The following is a 17,040-nucleotide window of genomic DNA, read 5'->3' as shown; positions in this document are numbered from 1 at the left end:
TCACATTTCCACTGCGGCGCGATTGGTCATTTATGAGGAGGGGCGGTACCAAGGTGTTTGTGGGGGGGGGGGGGGGGGGGGGGAGGGGAGGGACTCATCTGAAAACGCGATTTGATTGGCCGGCGACCGCGGGGAGGTGGGGGGACGCCCGGGCTCCAACCAATAGGAGAGCGCAGAGAGCTTCTAATAGGAGCTGGTGGGAGAAAAAAGGTGTCATTTCATTCAGAGCGGAACAGACGACAAGAACTCTCTCTCTCTCTCTCTCTCTTTTTATTTATTCTACCCTTTCTCCTAAAGCCCACAACAAGCTGCTTAATTATTTAATTGATTAGCTGGTTAATGCATTAATTAGTTAAGTGATTCATTAATTAATTATCCATATTGTCCTGTTTAAGTATTCCTGTTCACTTTTTTATTTATTTATTTATGTTTTTTTTTTCCGTGTCTGACGACGGGGCGGCTGAGTTCAAACGGCTGAAGTTCATCCTGAGGAAAGAAGAATCCATCTTTTTTTTTTTTTTATTATTATTATAGATTTTTTCTTCCGATTATTAGGATTTTTTCCCCTATATGCGATCAGAGGCAGCGTTTCTCATCGTCGTGGGAACCGAATTCATCTTTTTTCTAATTTTTGCTCTTCTTCCAGCTATGAGGAAATATAAATGATCCAAACTTTGAGGCACAACGGGAAAAAAATCGGCGTTTGATTTTTTTTCTTTTCTACACGATCGACTGAATATTCTTTTTCACCTCCATTTATTTTGATTTTTTCCCCTTTTTTTCCCCTTTAAACAATTTTCATTTTCCAAGAAGAACCAAACTTTTTTTATTTTATTTTTTTTATTTTTTCATCCTCGATCCCGGAACATTTCCCCCGTTGCGTTCTCAACTCTCGCGGTGTTTGGTGTTTTCTTTTTTGTTGCTGCGCCGGAGTTTCATCGTAAAACATTTCGTCGGACCGACCCGACCCGACCAGGAGGTCCGAGAGATCGGAGCAGCAGGAAGGACCAGTGACGTCATCGTCGTCGTACCGCCGCCGCCCCAGCCGCCGCCGCCATGATGAGCATGAACAGTAAGCAGCCGTTCAGCGTGCACGCGCACGGCGTGCACGGCGTGCACCCCATCCTCGCGCACGAGCCCAAGTACACGCCGCTGCACCCCGGGAGCGAGGCCATCCGCAGGGCCTGCCTGCCCACACCCAGCGTAAGAGACGCACGCACACACACACACACACACACACAGTCACACACACACATATACACACACACACACACACACACACACACACACATATACACACACATGTACACACACACACACACACACACACACACACACACACAGTCACAGTCACACACACACACACACACACACACACACACACACACACACACACACACACACACAGTCACACACACACACACACACACACACACACACACATATACACACACACACACACACACACACACACACACAGTCACACACACACACACACACACACACACACACAGTCACAGTCACATACACATATACACACATGTACACAGACAGACGCACACTCACACACACGCACTTGTGTGAGTACATCAACATTTTTACAACACCGTGCATTGAAAGATTGGCCAAACAATTATTGCCTTTTTCTGAAAAAACTAAAATAATCCTGAGCCAAATAAATATATGATAAAGTCACTGCTTATGTGGAGGGGAAAAAGAACCTTTCAACTAAAATGTTGTCTCATCTGTGTCTCTGCATCTGCATGCAGGGCAGCTAATGTGTTTAGAAAATATATAAGAAACATTAACAAAGAGACAAAACCACGTATAAAACACAATATAAACATTGATTTAGTTTTTCTGTACCTCGTTTGGGATAATTGCGAATGCAGTGAGCACTTACTATGAGACCTAGCAGATCATGTCTGTCATGTCTGTCTGTCTGTGTGTCTGTCTGTCTATCTGTCCCGCTATACGTCCAAATATGGAGTGTACGTCCAAATATGGAGTGTGTTGCATCAATCACAAACAAATCACTCAGCTCCATATATGGGCACAAAAGGGGCCAGGTCCACATATACAGTAACAGCGGGACAGACAAACACACAGACAGACAGACAGACAGACAGACACACAGACACACAGACAGACAGACATGATCTGCAGGGTCTCAGCTGCGTTCGCTTCCCGCGTTTGCGCGTCTTACTGGTATCCTATTCATCAAGTTGCACCGAAAGTGTTTATATTTTAATATAACTTATAACATTGAAAAGTCACTGCCTCAAAACAGAAGTGAAATTATGTTTCTCCCCCCAATCACTCACCCTAGAGCTATTCAGGTGAAATAGAAGAGACAAAAAAGATAAAGAAATAAAGAAACCGTGTCCCGTTTCTCATCTGACAGCATGAGGTCGGATGAGAAACCGGACACGTTAGAAACTCAAACTAAAAAGTCACTCTATATAATATTTGTGTATAGTGTCGCTTAATTGTCTGACAATTGTGTGATTCTATAATTAAATCGAGTTGGAAATATACAATAGTTTAAATATATCCTCTATAGTGATGTGAAAGTGAAAGCCTTTAGTAAGAAAAAATAAATAGAAAACTCCTAATTTTTGTGTTCAACTGAGTGTGCAAACGAAACGGACCCGCCGTGCGTTGCTGTGGTAAACCCTATACGGGTCCATTTGGTTACATCTGTACCTACACGGGTCCATTTGGTTACATCTGTACCTACACGGGTCCATTTGGTTACATCTGTACCTACACGCGGCTCGGAGTTTATACAAAAGAATGCATCATGAATGAATGAATGAATGAATGAACCGGCCGGGGTTCACATGCTGTGATGATGGGTGGCAATGTGGCATGATGAGAAGAGTCAGAAAACATCGTTAAATTAAAACGCTGAATAATTATAGGCTATATATATATTTATATGTATCAACTTTGTCTGATGATCTATAATAATATGACTCCGATCTATACATAGAAGCTCGATCGATCATTTCCTAAAATGCGCGCTGCACGTGAGGCCGCGCATGCACGTGCGCGTGAGGCCGTGCACGCGCTTAATAAGGCCATTATAAGATTGTATAATTATGGTTTCACTAAACTTGACTCCGGACAGTGTATATATAGCCTATACCAAATGGACCCTGACCGGGTTATACAGACGGTAACCAAATGGACCCTGACGGGTTACACAGACGGTAACCAAATGGACCCTGACCGGGTTACACAGACGGTATACCAAATGGACCCTGACCGGGTTACACAGACGGTAACCAAATGGACCCTGACGGGTTATACAGACGGTAACCAAATGGACCCTGACGGCTTACAGACCCGTATCATGCAGCGGGTCCATTTAGAAGCCCCGCGTGACCTGAAGGATATGGAACCTGATAATCGATTTAAAAGCATTCTCGAGGCTATATTATTATTTGTGAACTGTTTTAATCAGAACCCCCCCCCCCCCACACACACACACACACACACACACACACACACACACACACACACACACACACACACACACACACTGACACACACCACGCCTTTCTCACTTTTTTAATAGATTTTATTCCATATAGTTACAGCCTTTTCCCAGTGATTTTCCTAGAGGTTAAAGTTGATGTTTAATGGAAAGTCTATACGTTTAATTTGTAATATTCATGATATAGTATACACTATTAGAGCATGCGTTCCACACACTTATACACTGTATATGGCGGCATTTTATATTTACACATGTTTGTAATGTTGCGCGATTATAAAGCATTTTGGCGAATCCTGCTTCACGGGGGGTCGAAAAATAATGTAGTTCTTAGTTTATATAAGGCCTAAAACTCCATAATAATATATCATTTCGTTCTTATCGTCAGGGAAACGAATTAAACTCGTATATAGCCTATATATCCATCCATTCGTTCAACTTTTTCTTTCTCCGTATATTAATGAATACAGTTCATATTATGTAAAGGCTACACTGTGTCACATAATATTATAGATCTCCATATCTATAGGCCTATATGCATAAGCGTTGTGAGCTTAATATGTATAGATCTTTGCCTCTCTCTGCATTTTTTGTGTGTGTTGAAAGCGTGTGTGTGTGTGGGTGTGTGTGTGTGTGTGTGTGTGTGTGTGTGTGTGTGTGTGTGTGTGTGTGTGTGTGTGTGTGTGTGTGTGTGTGTGTGTGTGCGTGCGTGCGTGCGGCCCATACAGGTCAGGTCGGGTGGTCTAACGCTAATTCGTTCAGGTCAAAATGTGCCTTCATATTTCATATAGTTTCAGTTCTTCTGCCGTCAGATCTACTGTTATACAAATATAAAAAATATATATAGACTAAAAAACATTTTATAAATGTCAATAAAACGGTCTCATAATGTGTATTATAGGCTATATATATATAAAGGCAGACAGAGGGAGAATTTAGACCAGACATGATAGTTTTATTATAAAGGTGCGACTCGCGCGAGACATGCGCGGTGATCATTGTGGGGTGCGAAATAATTAATTAAGAGACGCGCGTGGTCGATGAATTCGTAATGAAATGAAATGTTTATATTGTTATATTATTATAGGCATATTATTATTTTATCTGGACACGTGTGTGTGTGTGTGTGGGGGGGGGGGGGGGGGGGGGGCGGGGGGGGAGAGAGGGAGAGCGAGAGAGAGAGACACACAGAGAGAGAGAGAGAGAGTGTGGATAGATAGAGAGACATTCATATCGTATGTATATTTATTCCTCCCTCGTCTTCCTCCCATACTCAGTGTCCGGCAGCAGCAAATAATTCATGCGGCGCGGTGAAATATTCATGTAATCTAAATATTAATACTTTGATTTGAATAAAATAATAACTCCGAGCCGCGCGCTGTGACTCCCGTGACCCTTTCCCGCGCCGCCGCCGCGTGCCAAATATATATATATATATATATATATATAATATATATATATATATATATATATATATATATATATAATATCCATATCTTATAGGGCTTATGTCTTTTATTTGTGTGTGTGCGTGCGTGCGTGTGTATTTATTATTGAACTATATTGAGAATGGTATATCAACAACAGAGCTTGTCAATCATGTCTATATTTAATAACTATATCATCTGAACACTTCAGATTATATCTGAGTTGATTGTGTTCAGTTATTCCTGTAATGTAATGTAAGCCGTTTCTGAAACACACACGTGTTTTCCACCTCCTGACAAGAGACGATATTTTTATTCAGTTTCATGGCGATTTGTTTCTGTGTATAAATTGAAACTTTTCCACGTTAGCTTTATATACAATACATACATTTTGTAAATAAAGCTAACGTGGAAAAGTTTCAGAGTCAGAATAATATTTAATCTTTAATTTGCGATACACTCATGTGACCAATTAATGATAATAATTACTATATGCCTATAATTGCCTGTAACTGTAATACAGGTTTTTTTATAGAAAGACAACTTGACAAGCCATACTATACAATATACAGAGTCAGAGATGGGAGTTTTCTACACCGACATAATTCATTTAAATGTAACAGCATTGTACAAGCAGTGTGTGTTTTTAAATCCACGGATTTGGTTAAGATGTCCTATAATTACATTCAGACATTTATAAGGGCCTGTAGTAGGCCGAGTGTATTCACATACCCCCCCCCCCCCACACACACGCATTCATATGGGCCTATCACTTTTTACAGTGTTTCTACATATTGTGGAATTGATTATTTTTACTGCAATAATTAGGCTACTAATCGGGAGTAAAGCCTATATTTCTACTAATTCTTGTATAATAATTATGCTGCCGTTCATCGCGTCGTATAACACCCTGCGCGCGTGCGCGCGCGCGTGCCTGCTGCGTGCGTGAGCAGTTGTGCGAGGCACATGCACACGCAACAAAAACAAATGAAAAGTCAATTAGAAATGATGAAAACGCGGAGATGTGAGTTTTTCCTGCGCCGACAAAACAGCGCGCACACACACACACACACACACACACACACACACACACACACACACACACGCACACACACACACACACACCACACCACACCACACCAAAGGGCTCTCAATAATTCAACAGGTTTCGCTGATAAATCGATAAAGTCACTTCAGCAGGCTATCCCAACAACACAATGTAATCTGATATGATGCCGTGATGTAATCTGATCCATACAGGCCACACACACACACACACAGTCTCTCACACACACACACACACACACACACACACACACACACACACACACACACACACACACACACACACACACACACACACACACACACACCACGCATGACGTTTTAATTTTCACATCAATGGCCGAGCCCAATTAATTAAGGCCAATTTTTTAATCAGCATTTTTTTTTGCCACGGACCATGAACCATTTTTTCCATTTTCACAGACCCCAAAACTAAAGAATATGGTATTCATAATTCCATGCTGTTTATTGATGTTGGTGCCATTAGGAGAGATAACAGGCATGGACACGTTGATCAAAATAACAATCATTCTCTATATTGTAAATATAAGTAGGCCTACACTGTAAATCCCTGGAACATGTGACGCGTTTAAACCTAACCACCATGTGTGTAATAATGAAATGCCAAGTGTTTATTAATATTCACACAATACAGTAGAACACGAGTTCACTCAAACACCTCACGAGAACACCTATAGTGTTCAAATTCTAAACAAATATAATATGACTGACTTTGATTGTAAAAACTAAACACATTTATGTGTTTAAAAAGTGTTACAGGCGATGATTAAACATGTTCTTCTGTTTATAATCTAAACACTGTGACACGTTTAAAAAGGGTTACAAATGATGAGTTTAAAACAGTTTATAACCTAAACGCTTGGGTTTAGTGTGTATAATGATGTTTAACAATATTGTTTAACTCTTGAGTTTATAGCGTTTTCATGTTACGCTCGCAAGAGTTAAAGATCTATATAAGGGTCCATTTGGTTACCAACTCTCCATCATTTAGCCGGGGACCACCTGGAACCTCCTCAAGGCCCACTGGGGGTCCCCGGACCACCGGTTTATAGAACCACTGATAAACATCATCCAATCCGCCGCCAGTTATATCAATCTGCATCCTGATTGCAGTTTCAGACAAATTTGCGTGTTATTAATTTAATTCTTATTTAATTTAATTTTAAATATAGATGCAGTATATACAAATCCTCATCTTCTTTTGTTTTTCGTTTTGCATTAATTCAGCTCCAGTTTTAGTTTTTTTTTAGCTTGTATTCATTTTAAAAGAAATAAGTTCATTTATTGTAAGATATTCGTTATTCGTTAATTCACATTGTGTTTTGAAATTACATATATGTTTTTTTTTAAAAGGCAGCTGATAAATCGACCCGTTTTAAATGGAAATGGTATATTTATTAATTATTCATATTCTAACATATATATATAGGCCTATATATTAACTTCTGTTAAGTTTATACATATCTACTGTATGCTTATTAATTAATAATTAAATCATTATAAATGTATATATTTTTAACAGATCGAAACATTTGCAAACGTTTAATCTGGACATTAAACTATATAATTAAGCCTCCAAACCCCAAACACATACTGAACATAATCGTTATCTCTGGGTGTTTGATATACATTTTAAGGGTGATTAAGTATTTACTATTTGCTTGGAAATAAAAACAGGTAATTCTTCAATCTTTTTAAAACTTTGATTATAAACATTTATCAACCAACACAATACAGTATTACAATTAAACAATGTCTGACTAACTAATGTCTATAAAGCCCCAAAAAAAACAAATCGTATCAATAATGAACAGATGTTGAAGTAATTTGATCATATAATTATATGAATCCATCGTGTTACTCTGACTGAGAGGGTGTAAAATCTAAATGTCTACACTGTAAATCCCTGGAACATGTGACGCGTTTAAACCTGAACACCATGTGTTTAATAATAAAATGCCAAGTGTTTATTAATATTCATACAATACAGTAGAACACAAGTTCACTCAAACACCTCACGAGAACACCTAGTGTTCAAATTCTAAACACCTATAATATGACTGACTTTGATTGTAAAAACTAAACACGTTTATGTGTTTAAAAAGTGTTACGGGCGATTAAACATGTTCTTCTGTTTATAATCTAAACACTGTGACACGTTTAAAAAGTCTTACAAATTATGTGTTTAAAACTGTTTAAAACCTAAACGCGTGGGTTTAGTGTGTAGAGGGTCCACTTGGTTAGATTTTAGTTTGCACTCTGACACATTGTTGCATTATGGTATATATTGTAAAACGAAAATATATGGCCACATATATCGGTTCTCTCAGCGCCGGGATTTCTTTCAAAATAGCAGCTCCTGGGTGCCGCGCAGATACGGCAGACTTTTACTCTGAAAACCTGAATAGGCCTGTGTGTCTCGCAGCCCTTCCCCCCCCCCCCCCCCCCCCCCTTTCCAGACCTATCCACACTTTTCCTATTATGGGAATGTGTGCGTGCTCCAGTTCCTGTCGATTTGATCCAATGAAAGCCAATGAAACTGGTCAGATGACCAATGATATCCAATGAAATCAACGGGAACTGGAGCACACTGCACAGCCCAGGAAAAGTGTGGATAGAGGTGTTGACGTGACGTCACTCCATAGACATTTACATGTTAAAAGGCCTATACATTCAGAAGCCGCCAATAAACAACACCTTTTCTGAAGGTATATAAACTTTACTCTATTTGGTTTTAGCGGTCTTATAACGTCTTGTTTTCTTCATAATAATAACATTGGTCTTTTATACATTTTAACATTTGGAAACGGCCTTAACCCAATTTGGACGGGAACACATTTTGGTGTTAGCATCATGTCGTGCTTTAGCTATTGAAAAATAGCAGATCTACAAGCTCATAGCGCGCCACCGAGTGGCGCGCTATGAGCTTGTAGATCTGCTATTTTTGAAGAATTCGAAGAGCGACTGACACAGAAGACATTTTTAGAATCTGATCTCAGGTCAGAATGGAAAACTGTCAGGATGTAGAAGACATTTTTTAGAATCTGATCTCAGGTCAGAATGAAAACTGTCAGGATGTAGAAGACATTTTTTTAGAATCTGATCTCAGGTCAGAATGAAAACTGTCAGGATGTAGAAGACATTTTTAGAGTCTGATCTCAGGTCAGAATGAAAACTGTCAGGATGTATACTAGAAGACATTTTTTTAATCTGATCTCAGGTCAGAATGAAAACTGTCAGGATTTAGAAGACATTTTTTAGAATCTGATCTCAGGTCAGAATGGAAAACTGTCAGGATGTAGAAGACATTTTTAGAATCTGATCTCAGGTCAGAATGAAAACTGTCAGGATTTAGAAGACATTTTTTAGAATCTGATCTCAGGTCAGAATGAAAACTGTCAGGATGTAGAAGACATTTTTTAGAATCTGATCTCAGGTCAGAATGGAAAACTGTCAGGATGTAGAAGACATTTTTAGAATCTGATCTCAGGTCAGAATGAAAACTGTCAGGATGTAGAAGACATTTTTAAATCTGATCTCAGGTCAGAATGAAAACTGTCAGGATGTAGAAGACATTTTTTAGAATCTGATCTCAGGTCAGAATGAAAACTGTCAGGATGTAGAAGACATTTTTTAGAATCTGATCTCAGGTCAGAATGAAAACTGTCAGGATTTAGAAGACATTTTTTAGAATCTGATCTCAGGTCAGAATGGAAAACTGTCAGGATTTAGAAGACATTTTTTAGAATCTGATCTCAGGTCAGAATGAAAACTGTCAGGATGTAGAAGACATTTTTTAGAATCTGATCTCAGGTCAGAATGGAAAACTGTCAGGATGTAGAAGACATTTTTAGAATCTGATCTCAGGTCAGAATGAAAACTGTCAGGATTTAGAAGACATTTTTTAGAATCTGATCTCAGGTCAGAATGGAAAACTGTCAGGATGTAGAAGACATTTTTAGAATCTGATCTCAGGTCAGAATGGAAAACTGTCAGGATGTAGAAGACATTTTTAGAATCTGATCTCAGGTCAGAATGAAAACTGTCAGGATGTAGAAGACATTTTATAGAATCTGATCTCAGAATGAAAACTGTCAGGATGTAGAAGACATTTTTAGAGTCTGATCTCAGGTCAGAATGAAAACTGTCAGGATGTAGAAGACATTTTTTAGAATCTGATCTCAGGTCAGAATGGAAAACTGTCAGGATGTAGAAGACATTTTTAGAATCTGATCTCAGGTCAGAATGAAAACTGTCAGGATTTAGAAGACATTTTTTAGAATCTGATCTCAGGTCAGAATGGAAAACTGTCAGGATGTAGAAGACATTTTTAGAATCTGATCTCAGGTCAGAATGAAAACTGTCAGGATTTAGAAGACATTTTTTAGAATCTGATCTCAGGTCAGAATGGAAAACTGTCAGGATGTAGAAGACATTTTTAGAATCTGATCTCAGGTCAGAATGAAAACTGTCAGGATTTAGAAGACATTTTTTAGAATCTGATCTCAGGTCAGAATGAAAACTGTCAGGATGTAGAAGACATTTTTAGAATCTGATCTCAGGTCAGAATGGAAAACTGTCAGGATGTAGAAGACATTTTTTAGAATCTGATCTCAGGTCAGAATGAAAACTGTCAGGATGTAGAAGACATTTTTTAGAATCTGATCTCAGGTCAGAATGAAAACTGTCAGGATGTAGAAGACATTTTTAGAATCTGATCTCAGGTCAGAATGAAAACTGTCAGGATGTAGAAGACATTTTTTAGAATCTGATCTCAGGTCAGAATGAAAACTGTCAGGATGTAGAAGACATTTTTTAGAATCTGATCTCAGGTCAGATTGGAAAACTGTCAGGATGTAGAAGACATTTTTTAGAATCTGATCTCAGGTCAGAATGAAAACTGTCAGAATGTAGAAGACATTTTTTAGAATCTGATCTCAGGTCAGAATGAAAAACTGTCAGGATGTAGAAGACATTTTTAGAATCTGATCTCAGGTCAGAATGGAAAACTGTCAGGATGTAGAAGACATTTTTTAGAATCTGATCTCAGGTCAGAATGGAAAACTGTCAGGATGTAGAAGACATTTTTTAGAATCTGATCTCGGGTCAGAATGTGTTAAATGGTGCAGAGAAAGCCGGTATAGGGATGTGTATATAGCTCTGGTCCATGAGTATAAGGCTATTATGGGCTGCAGGTTCTTTGTTTTTCTGGTCTGGTTCTGGTATTTGTTAACGTGGTCAGGAGGTGCACGCACGTCCCTTGGGGCAGCGGTGGTGGCCGAACGGTTTGCAGGAGCGGTCTTGATATCGGAAGGTCGCTATAGTTCGTATCCCCGGACCGGCACGTTAAAATGACCACCGCTGAAGTGCCCTTAATTGGACAAGGCATTGAACCTCTCTACCATGAAATGTTCTATGAGCAGGGCCTGGCTGTAAACTAGTTCTTGAGCTTATAGTCCAGTTACCCTGCAGGGTAAACATAGTATACCTACCTTTCTTTCTTTCTTTTCCCTGAAGGCTAATTCAACGGGTGCTCGAACAAAAAAAAATAACATATACTTCAAAAGAAAGAAGAATAAGTCTGCACGCCGTTTCGAAAAGCTCCCAAAAAAACTCTATTCACCTTTATTTACCAAGGCGGGGGAAAAAAACACACACAAGGTTTCGGCCTAACCCGACGAAGGCCACAGATCAAGGCCGAAACCTTGTGTTTTTTTTATACCCCCTGCTTTGGTAAATTAATAAAGGTAAATAAAGTTTTTGGGGAGATTTCAACATGGTGTGCAGACTTCTTCTTTCTTTTACATTTGGTAAAATGTCTAACATGAGGCTGAAAAGAGGCCGAGTTTCATGTCTGTTCACAGCACAGCACACACCTGACGAAAGACCACTGATATTAAATATTGATGATGCTATAGTTAAATAGATATGGTTTAAATGCGATGCATGTGAATGTATGTGAATCATAGTTTTAGTCCGAAGGTACATTATGTCAGGAGATGTACTGTATAGTTGGCACTTTGGTGTGACCCCCCCAATATAAATTGACTGCTACAATAACCGTAATCACCCCCCAAAATAATTTGCGACCCACGGGTTTCAACGTTGTAATACGGTAGCTATAAAAATAAAATAAAATAAAATAAAATAAAATAAAATAAAATAAAATAAAATAAAATAAAATAAAATAAAATAAAATAAGTTTTAAGTTGATCTATACACGCGCGCGCGCGCGCGCGCACACACACACACACACACACACACACACACACACACACACACACACAGACACACACACGCACATGCACACGCACATACACACACAGACACACACACACACACACACACACACACACACACACACACACACACACACACACAGTCTTTCTGTATACATCATTATATGTATGTATGTATGTATTATTTCATTTCTTCCAATCAAATAAAACGTCCCAAACTCCCAATCCAAAAAATCAACTCCCAGCTCTCCGATTGGTTGCAGCTGCAGGGCAACATCTTCGCGGGCTTCGACGAGTCCCTGCTGCAGCGCGCCGAGGCGCTGGCCGCCGTGGACATCGCCGCCGTCTCCCAGAAGCCACACCCCTTCAAGCCCGACGCCACCTACCACAACATGACCTCGCCGTCCTCCGGCGGCGGCCCCGCCCACCTGCACCACCCCTCGGTGCTGCAGGCGGTGTCGCATCACGCGCACCACGCGGCCGCGCACCACCAAGGTTAGCTAACACCCGCTAACACCCGGAGACCCTTGTCAGATCGCCATTTCATGTCAGCGTGTTTACTGTGTAGGCTATGTGCCGGGAGAATAGCGCTTGATGTATTTACGGGGCCGCCTGGAGCCACACATTCACAGTCATATGAGCCGGGCGGTGCTTAGACGCCCCGTACGGCATGGGTTCTTAAGGCAATCAAGCGCTCCCCTTCCCCAGTACAGCTACAGAGATGCGGAATCGGCTGCGAATGATATAAAGTGATTAAAGGAGTGGGTTATCAGTGGAATTTAAACCGGTCACGTGACGGTAACCAGCCAATCAGAATCAAGTATTGGGACTACCCATTTCAATGATTTGCACCACATTTGCCCGATTTCTTTCTCCAAAAATAGCAGATCTATACAAGCTCCTTGTAGATCTGTTATTTTTCAACGGCTAAAGTTTAAACAATAACTGTTAAAGAAGTGGTTAAAAAACTATAACAAAAACTAAATGAATGAACAATCCAACACTAATACCCTCCCTCCCCCCCTCCCCCTCCCCCCCTCCCCCTCCCCCCCACAGCGCACCACCACCACCACCACGCGGTCAACTCGGGGGGGCACCACCACGGCGGAGGGGGCGGGGCTCTGGACGGCGGTCACCTTGGCTCCTCCTCCGACCTCCTGGACCACCTGAGCGGGCTGGCGGGGGGGCTGGCGGCGCCCGGCGACGCCCACATGGCCTACCACCACCACCACCACCACCACCCGCAGGTAGGGGGCGCTGCTTTCTCTCGTTATTAACCCATTCTGACCTGAGTTCTACATCCTGACAGTTTTCTGAAAAATGTCAGTCGTTCTTCGATTTAAAAAAAATACCAGACCTACAAGCTCATAGCGTGCCACTCGGTGGCGCGCTATGAGCTTGTAGATCTGCTTTTATTCAATAGCTATAAAGCATAGCATGATGCTAACACCAAAAGGGGTTCCCGCCCACAATGGGTTAAAGGTTTCATGGCGTTCATTTTAATTTAATTTAATTTTTATTTTTGGGGTTTTTTCTCTTATAGATTTTATATTACCTCAATTACACCCCCCACACACACAACCTGAACATTCAGTGGGATTTCTGTTGTCAGGGTTTTTCTCTGTATGTTCTGAAGCCTATTGAGATGCAATGAAAACAGCCAAACAGGCAAAACAATGACATCTGCTGGGCAAATTGTATAATGCCAATATATACCTCAGAATCAGAGCACTTGTTTGAGGCAGAAAACCCCCAGATCACAGAAAGGAGTTGTATGAGTTGGCCTCAACTGCCAATTCAAGCTCAATTAAGGAATACACTTCAGCGATGCTTGCGGAACTCGACTTCGTCTCGTTCCTGACCGCATCACCGTCGTGGCAATAATCACGTTAAACCTCTCGTGTAATATTGCAATTCTACCACAGTTACCCTTAAAACTAAGAAAATCGCTGAAAGAATATATTTTTTTAATGACAGATGTGTAGTCACTACGACCACAAATGTCCCAAGAAACTAGCTAGCCTAGCCACCGAGTTTGCTAGCACTCTCGGGGAAAACAGAGCGGCTGAATTCTTTGTTTTGATTAGGTGGTGAACGGTGCTGGTTTAACAACAAACCGGCTAGAAGGCTGTTTCAACCAATCAGATTGCTTCCTCGAAACGACCTGTGGTAGAATTATCATTATATGTGGTGTAATGACATTGATTGAGTTTCCATTTAAGTGTCCATTCTGCGCCCCCTACAGGCCATGAACATGCACCCGCACGGCCTGAGCGCCCACGCCTCATTGGGCGGCAGCGGAGCCCCGCCCGGCGGGATGGGCGGGTCCGGCGAGTCGGAACCCGACCCCCGCGAGCTGGAGTCGTTCGCCGAGAGGTTCAAACAGAGACGCATCAAGCTGGGAGTCACACAGGTACACCTTTAACCTCCATTTAGGAGTCACACAGGTACACCTTTAACCTCCATTTAGGAGTCACGCAGGTACACCTTTAACCTCCATTTAGACCTGGAGTCACACAGGTACACCTTTAACCTCCATTTAGGCCTGATGTCGAAATAAAAGAAGAATCTTCTAAATTCTGACAGTTTTCTGAAATAACTCATGTTTCTGTATCAGTGGTGCTCAATATTTCATGTCAAGGACCCCAAAAATGTAATTGGCCACCGACCCCCCATCCAAAAATATGTTGTTCCAGGGAGGGACGCCCCACAAGTTCTGAAAAAATATATATTCCAAATTTGCTCATAGCGCGCCACTGAGTGACGCGCTATGGCCGCTGACCCCCATCTGAAAATATGTTGTTTAATATGTAAAAACGTTGGCTCTGAAAGAATATATATTCAAAGATTTGCGCCACATTCCCCGATTTTTCAAAAAGGGCAGACCAACAAGCTCATAGCGCGGCACTCGGTGGTGTGCTATGACCTTGTAGATCTGCTATTTTTCAATAGCTAAAGCATAAAACAGCTCCACCAGAGTGCTCCAGAGCAGCATTATTGACTTCCTCCTGGGGGGATCCCGAGACGTTCCAAGGCCAGTGAGTCGATGTGTTTCCTCCAACTGCGCCTCGGGGTCTCCTCCCAGTGGGACGTGCATTGAGGACCTAAAGAGGCATCCTAAAATGACTGACCCCCCCCCCCCCCCCCCCCCCCTCCTCTCTCCGCAGGCGGACGTGGGCTCGGCGCTGGCCAACCTGAAGATCCCGGGCGTGGGCTGCCTCAGCCAGAGCACCATCTGCCGCTTCGAGTCCCTGACGCTGTCGCACAACAACATGGTGGCCCTGAAGCCCATCCTGGAGGCCTGGCTGGAGGAGGCGGAGCGCGCGCAGCGCGAGAAGATGGCCAAGCCCGAGGTGTTCAGCGGCGGCGACAAGAAGCGCAAGCGCACGTCCATCGCGGCGCCCGAGAAGCGCTCGCTGGAGGCCTACTTCGGCGTGCAGCCGCGGCCCTCGTCGGAGAAGATCGCCGCCATCGCCGAGAAGCTGGACCTGAAGAAGAACGTGGTGCGCGTCTGGTTCTGCAACCAGCGGCAGAAGCAGAAGAGGATGAAGTTCTCCGCGACTCACTAGTGGGGGGGGGTCGCCGAGGTGGGGGGCAGGGGGCCCTTGGGGGTCGGGCGGATTCCGGCGAGCCGCCCCACGTCCGAAGCGGTTGAGAAATGACAGAGTTACCGACTATAAGAGACTCCCAATGCTGAGCAACGGATCGGTGTTCTTCCTCTCCTCGACTTATCTGGACAATTTTTTTGACCCCCCTTTTTTTTATCGACATTCCACAGCCGTACCCCCCCTTCCCTCTTTCAATCCCGGTTATCCTACTTTGGGAATGTGACATTATAAATGAACATTTGCTGAGGGATAGGCTCTAATTCCGTTTCACCAGACCTACAGTATACGAGCTCGTATAAGATCGGCTGTTTTTTGAAGATTCAACTGAATCTGGGGGGATTCAAACTATAAACGATAAGAGACTTTTTTTTTGTGCTGCGTTCGGAACACCGGCAGCTACACAGCGACTCGCTAGCGGCGACGATCGCGAAGATCACGAACTGACGTCCGACACCCGTTTGCAAACGCTATGAAGGCATAAAGTTGAGCTGGCTTCAACTTCATGCGCTATAGCCGCTACTACAAGAGCTATACAGAATGCTACAAAACGACGGTTCAGAAACACTGTTGAACCTTTTCCTCTCTCATTTCCTGCTTCCCGGGAACTGACCCGCATTGTCAGCCTTCTGACGATTGGTCCGTGTTATTGACTCCCTGGCCGACCGACCAATCAGCAAGCTTCGCCTGCAATGCATAGCAGGTTGTTCATGCTGAGTTTGCTAAACATGATGAGGGGAAAAAAAAATGTTTAGGAGTTGAAAAAAACAAACAAGATAACAAAGGGGTTATGTTCCAATCAGTTTAATTCCAAGGACCCCCAGTTTGACATGCATACGTTTACGGACCCCCCATTAGTCTACGGACCCCCATTTAATGTCATTTCTATCTCTGGGACCCCCAATTTATGTTGTAAAATCAAACTTAATTTAACTCTGAGTGTGCACGCTCTGAGTTTGTATACGGTCTTTGAGTTACACACCCATAATTGGTTCCTAATCTATCATTTAGCTGGGGACCCCCTGGAACTCTCTCAAGGACCCCTGGGGGCCCCCGGGGACCCCCTGGAACTCTCTCAAGGACCCCTGGGGGCCCCCGGGGACCCCCTGGAACTCTCTCAAGGACCCCTGGGGGCCCCCGGACGCCTAGAGAAGGTGTCGCTATAGTATTCCCCCTCCTGT

General features: G+C 42.4%; 1 protein-coding gene across 1 annotated transcript; it reads left to right on the top strand.

Moving 5' to 3' along the window:
* Nucleotides 1–1,056: 1,056 nt before the first annotated feature.
* On the top strand, nucleotides 1,057–15,823 carry pou4f4 (POU class 4 homeobox 4; the record flags this gene model as incomplete). The annotated part of the gene is made up of 5 exons (XM_080780209.1): nucleotides 1,057–1,203; nucleotides 12,518–12,749; nucleotides 13,311–13,501; nucleotides 14,500–14,667; nucleotides 15,422–15,823. The coding sequence occupies 5 exons, from the start codon at nucleotides 1,057–1,059 to the stop codon at nucleotides 15,821–15,823; spliced, it is 1,140 nt and encodes a 379-aa protein (XP_080636335.1).
* Between the last annotated feature and the right edge of the window lie 1,217 nt (nucleotides 15,824–17,040).

Source organism: Protomyctophum bolini (genome assembly GCF_963924005.1).
Source record: "Protomyctophum bolini genome assembly, chromosome: 13".
Taxonomy (NCBI): domain Eukaryota; kingdom Metazoa; phylum Chordata; class Actinopteri; order Myctophiformes; family Myctophidae; genus Protomyctophum; species Protomyctophum bolini.
The sequence above is the reverse complement of the archived record's forward strand: the minus strand, read 5'-3'. Positions and strand labels throughout refer to the sequence as shown.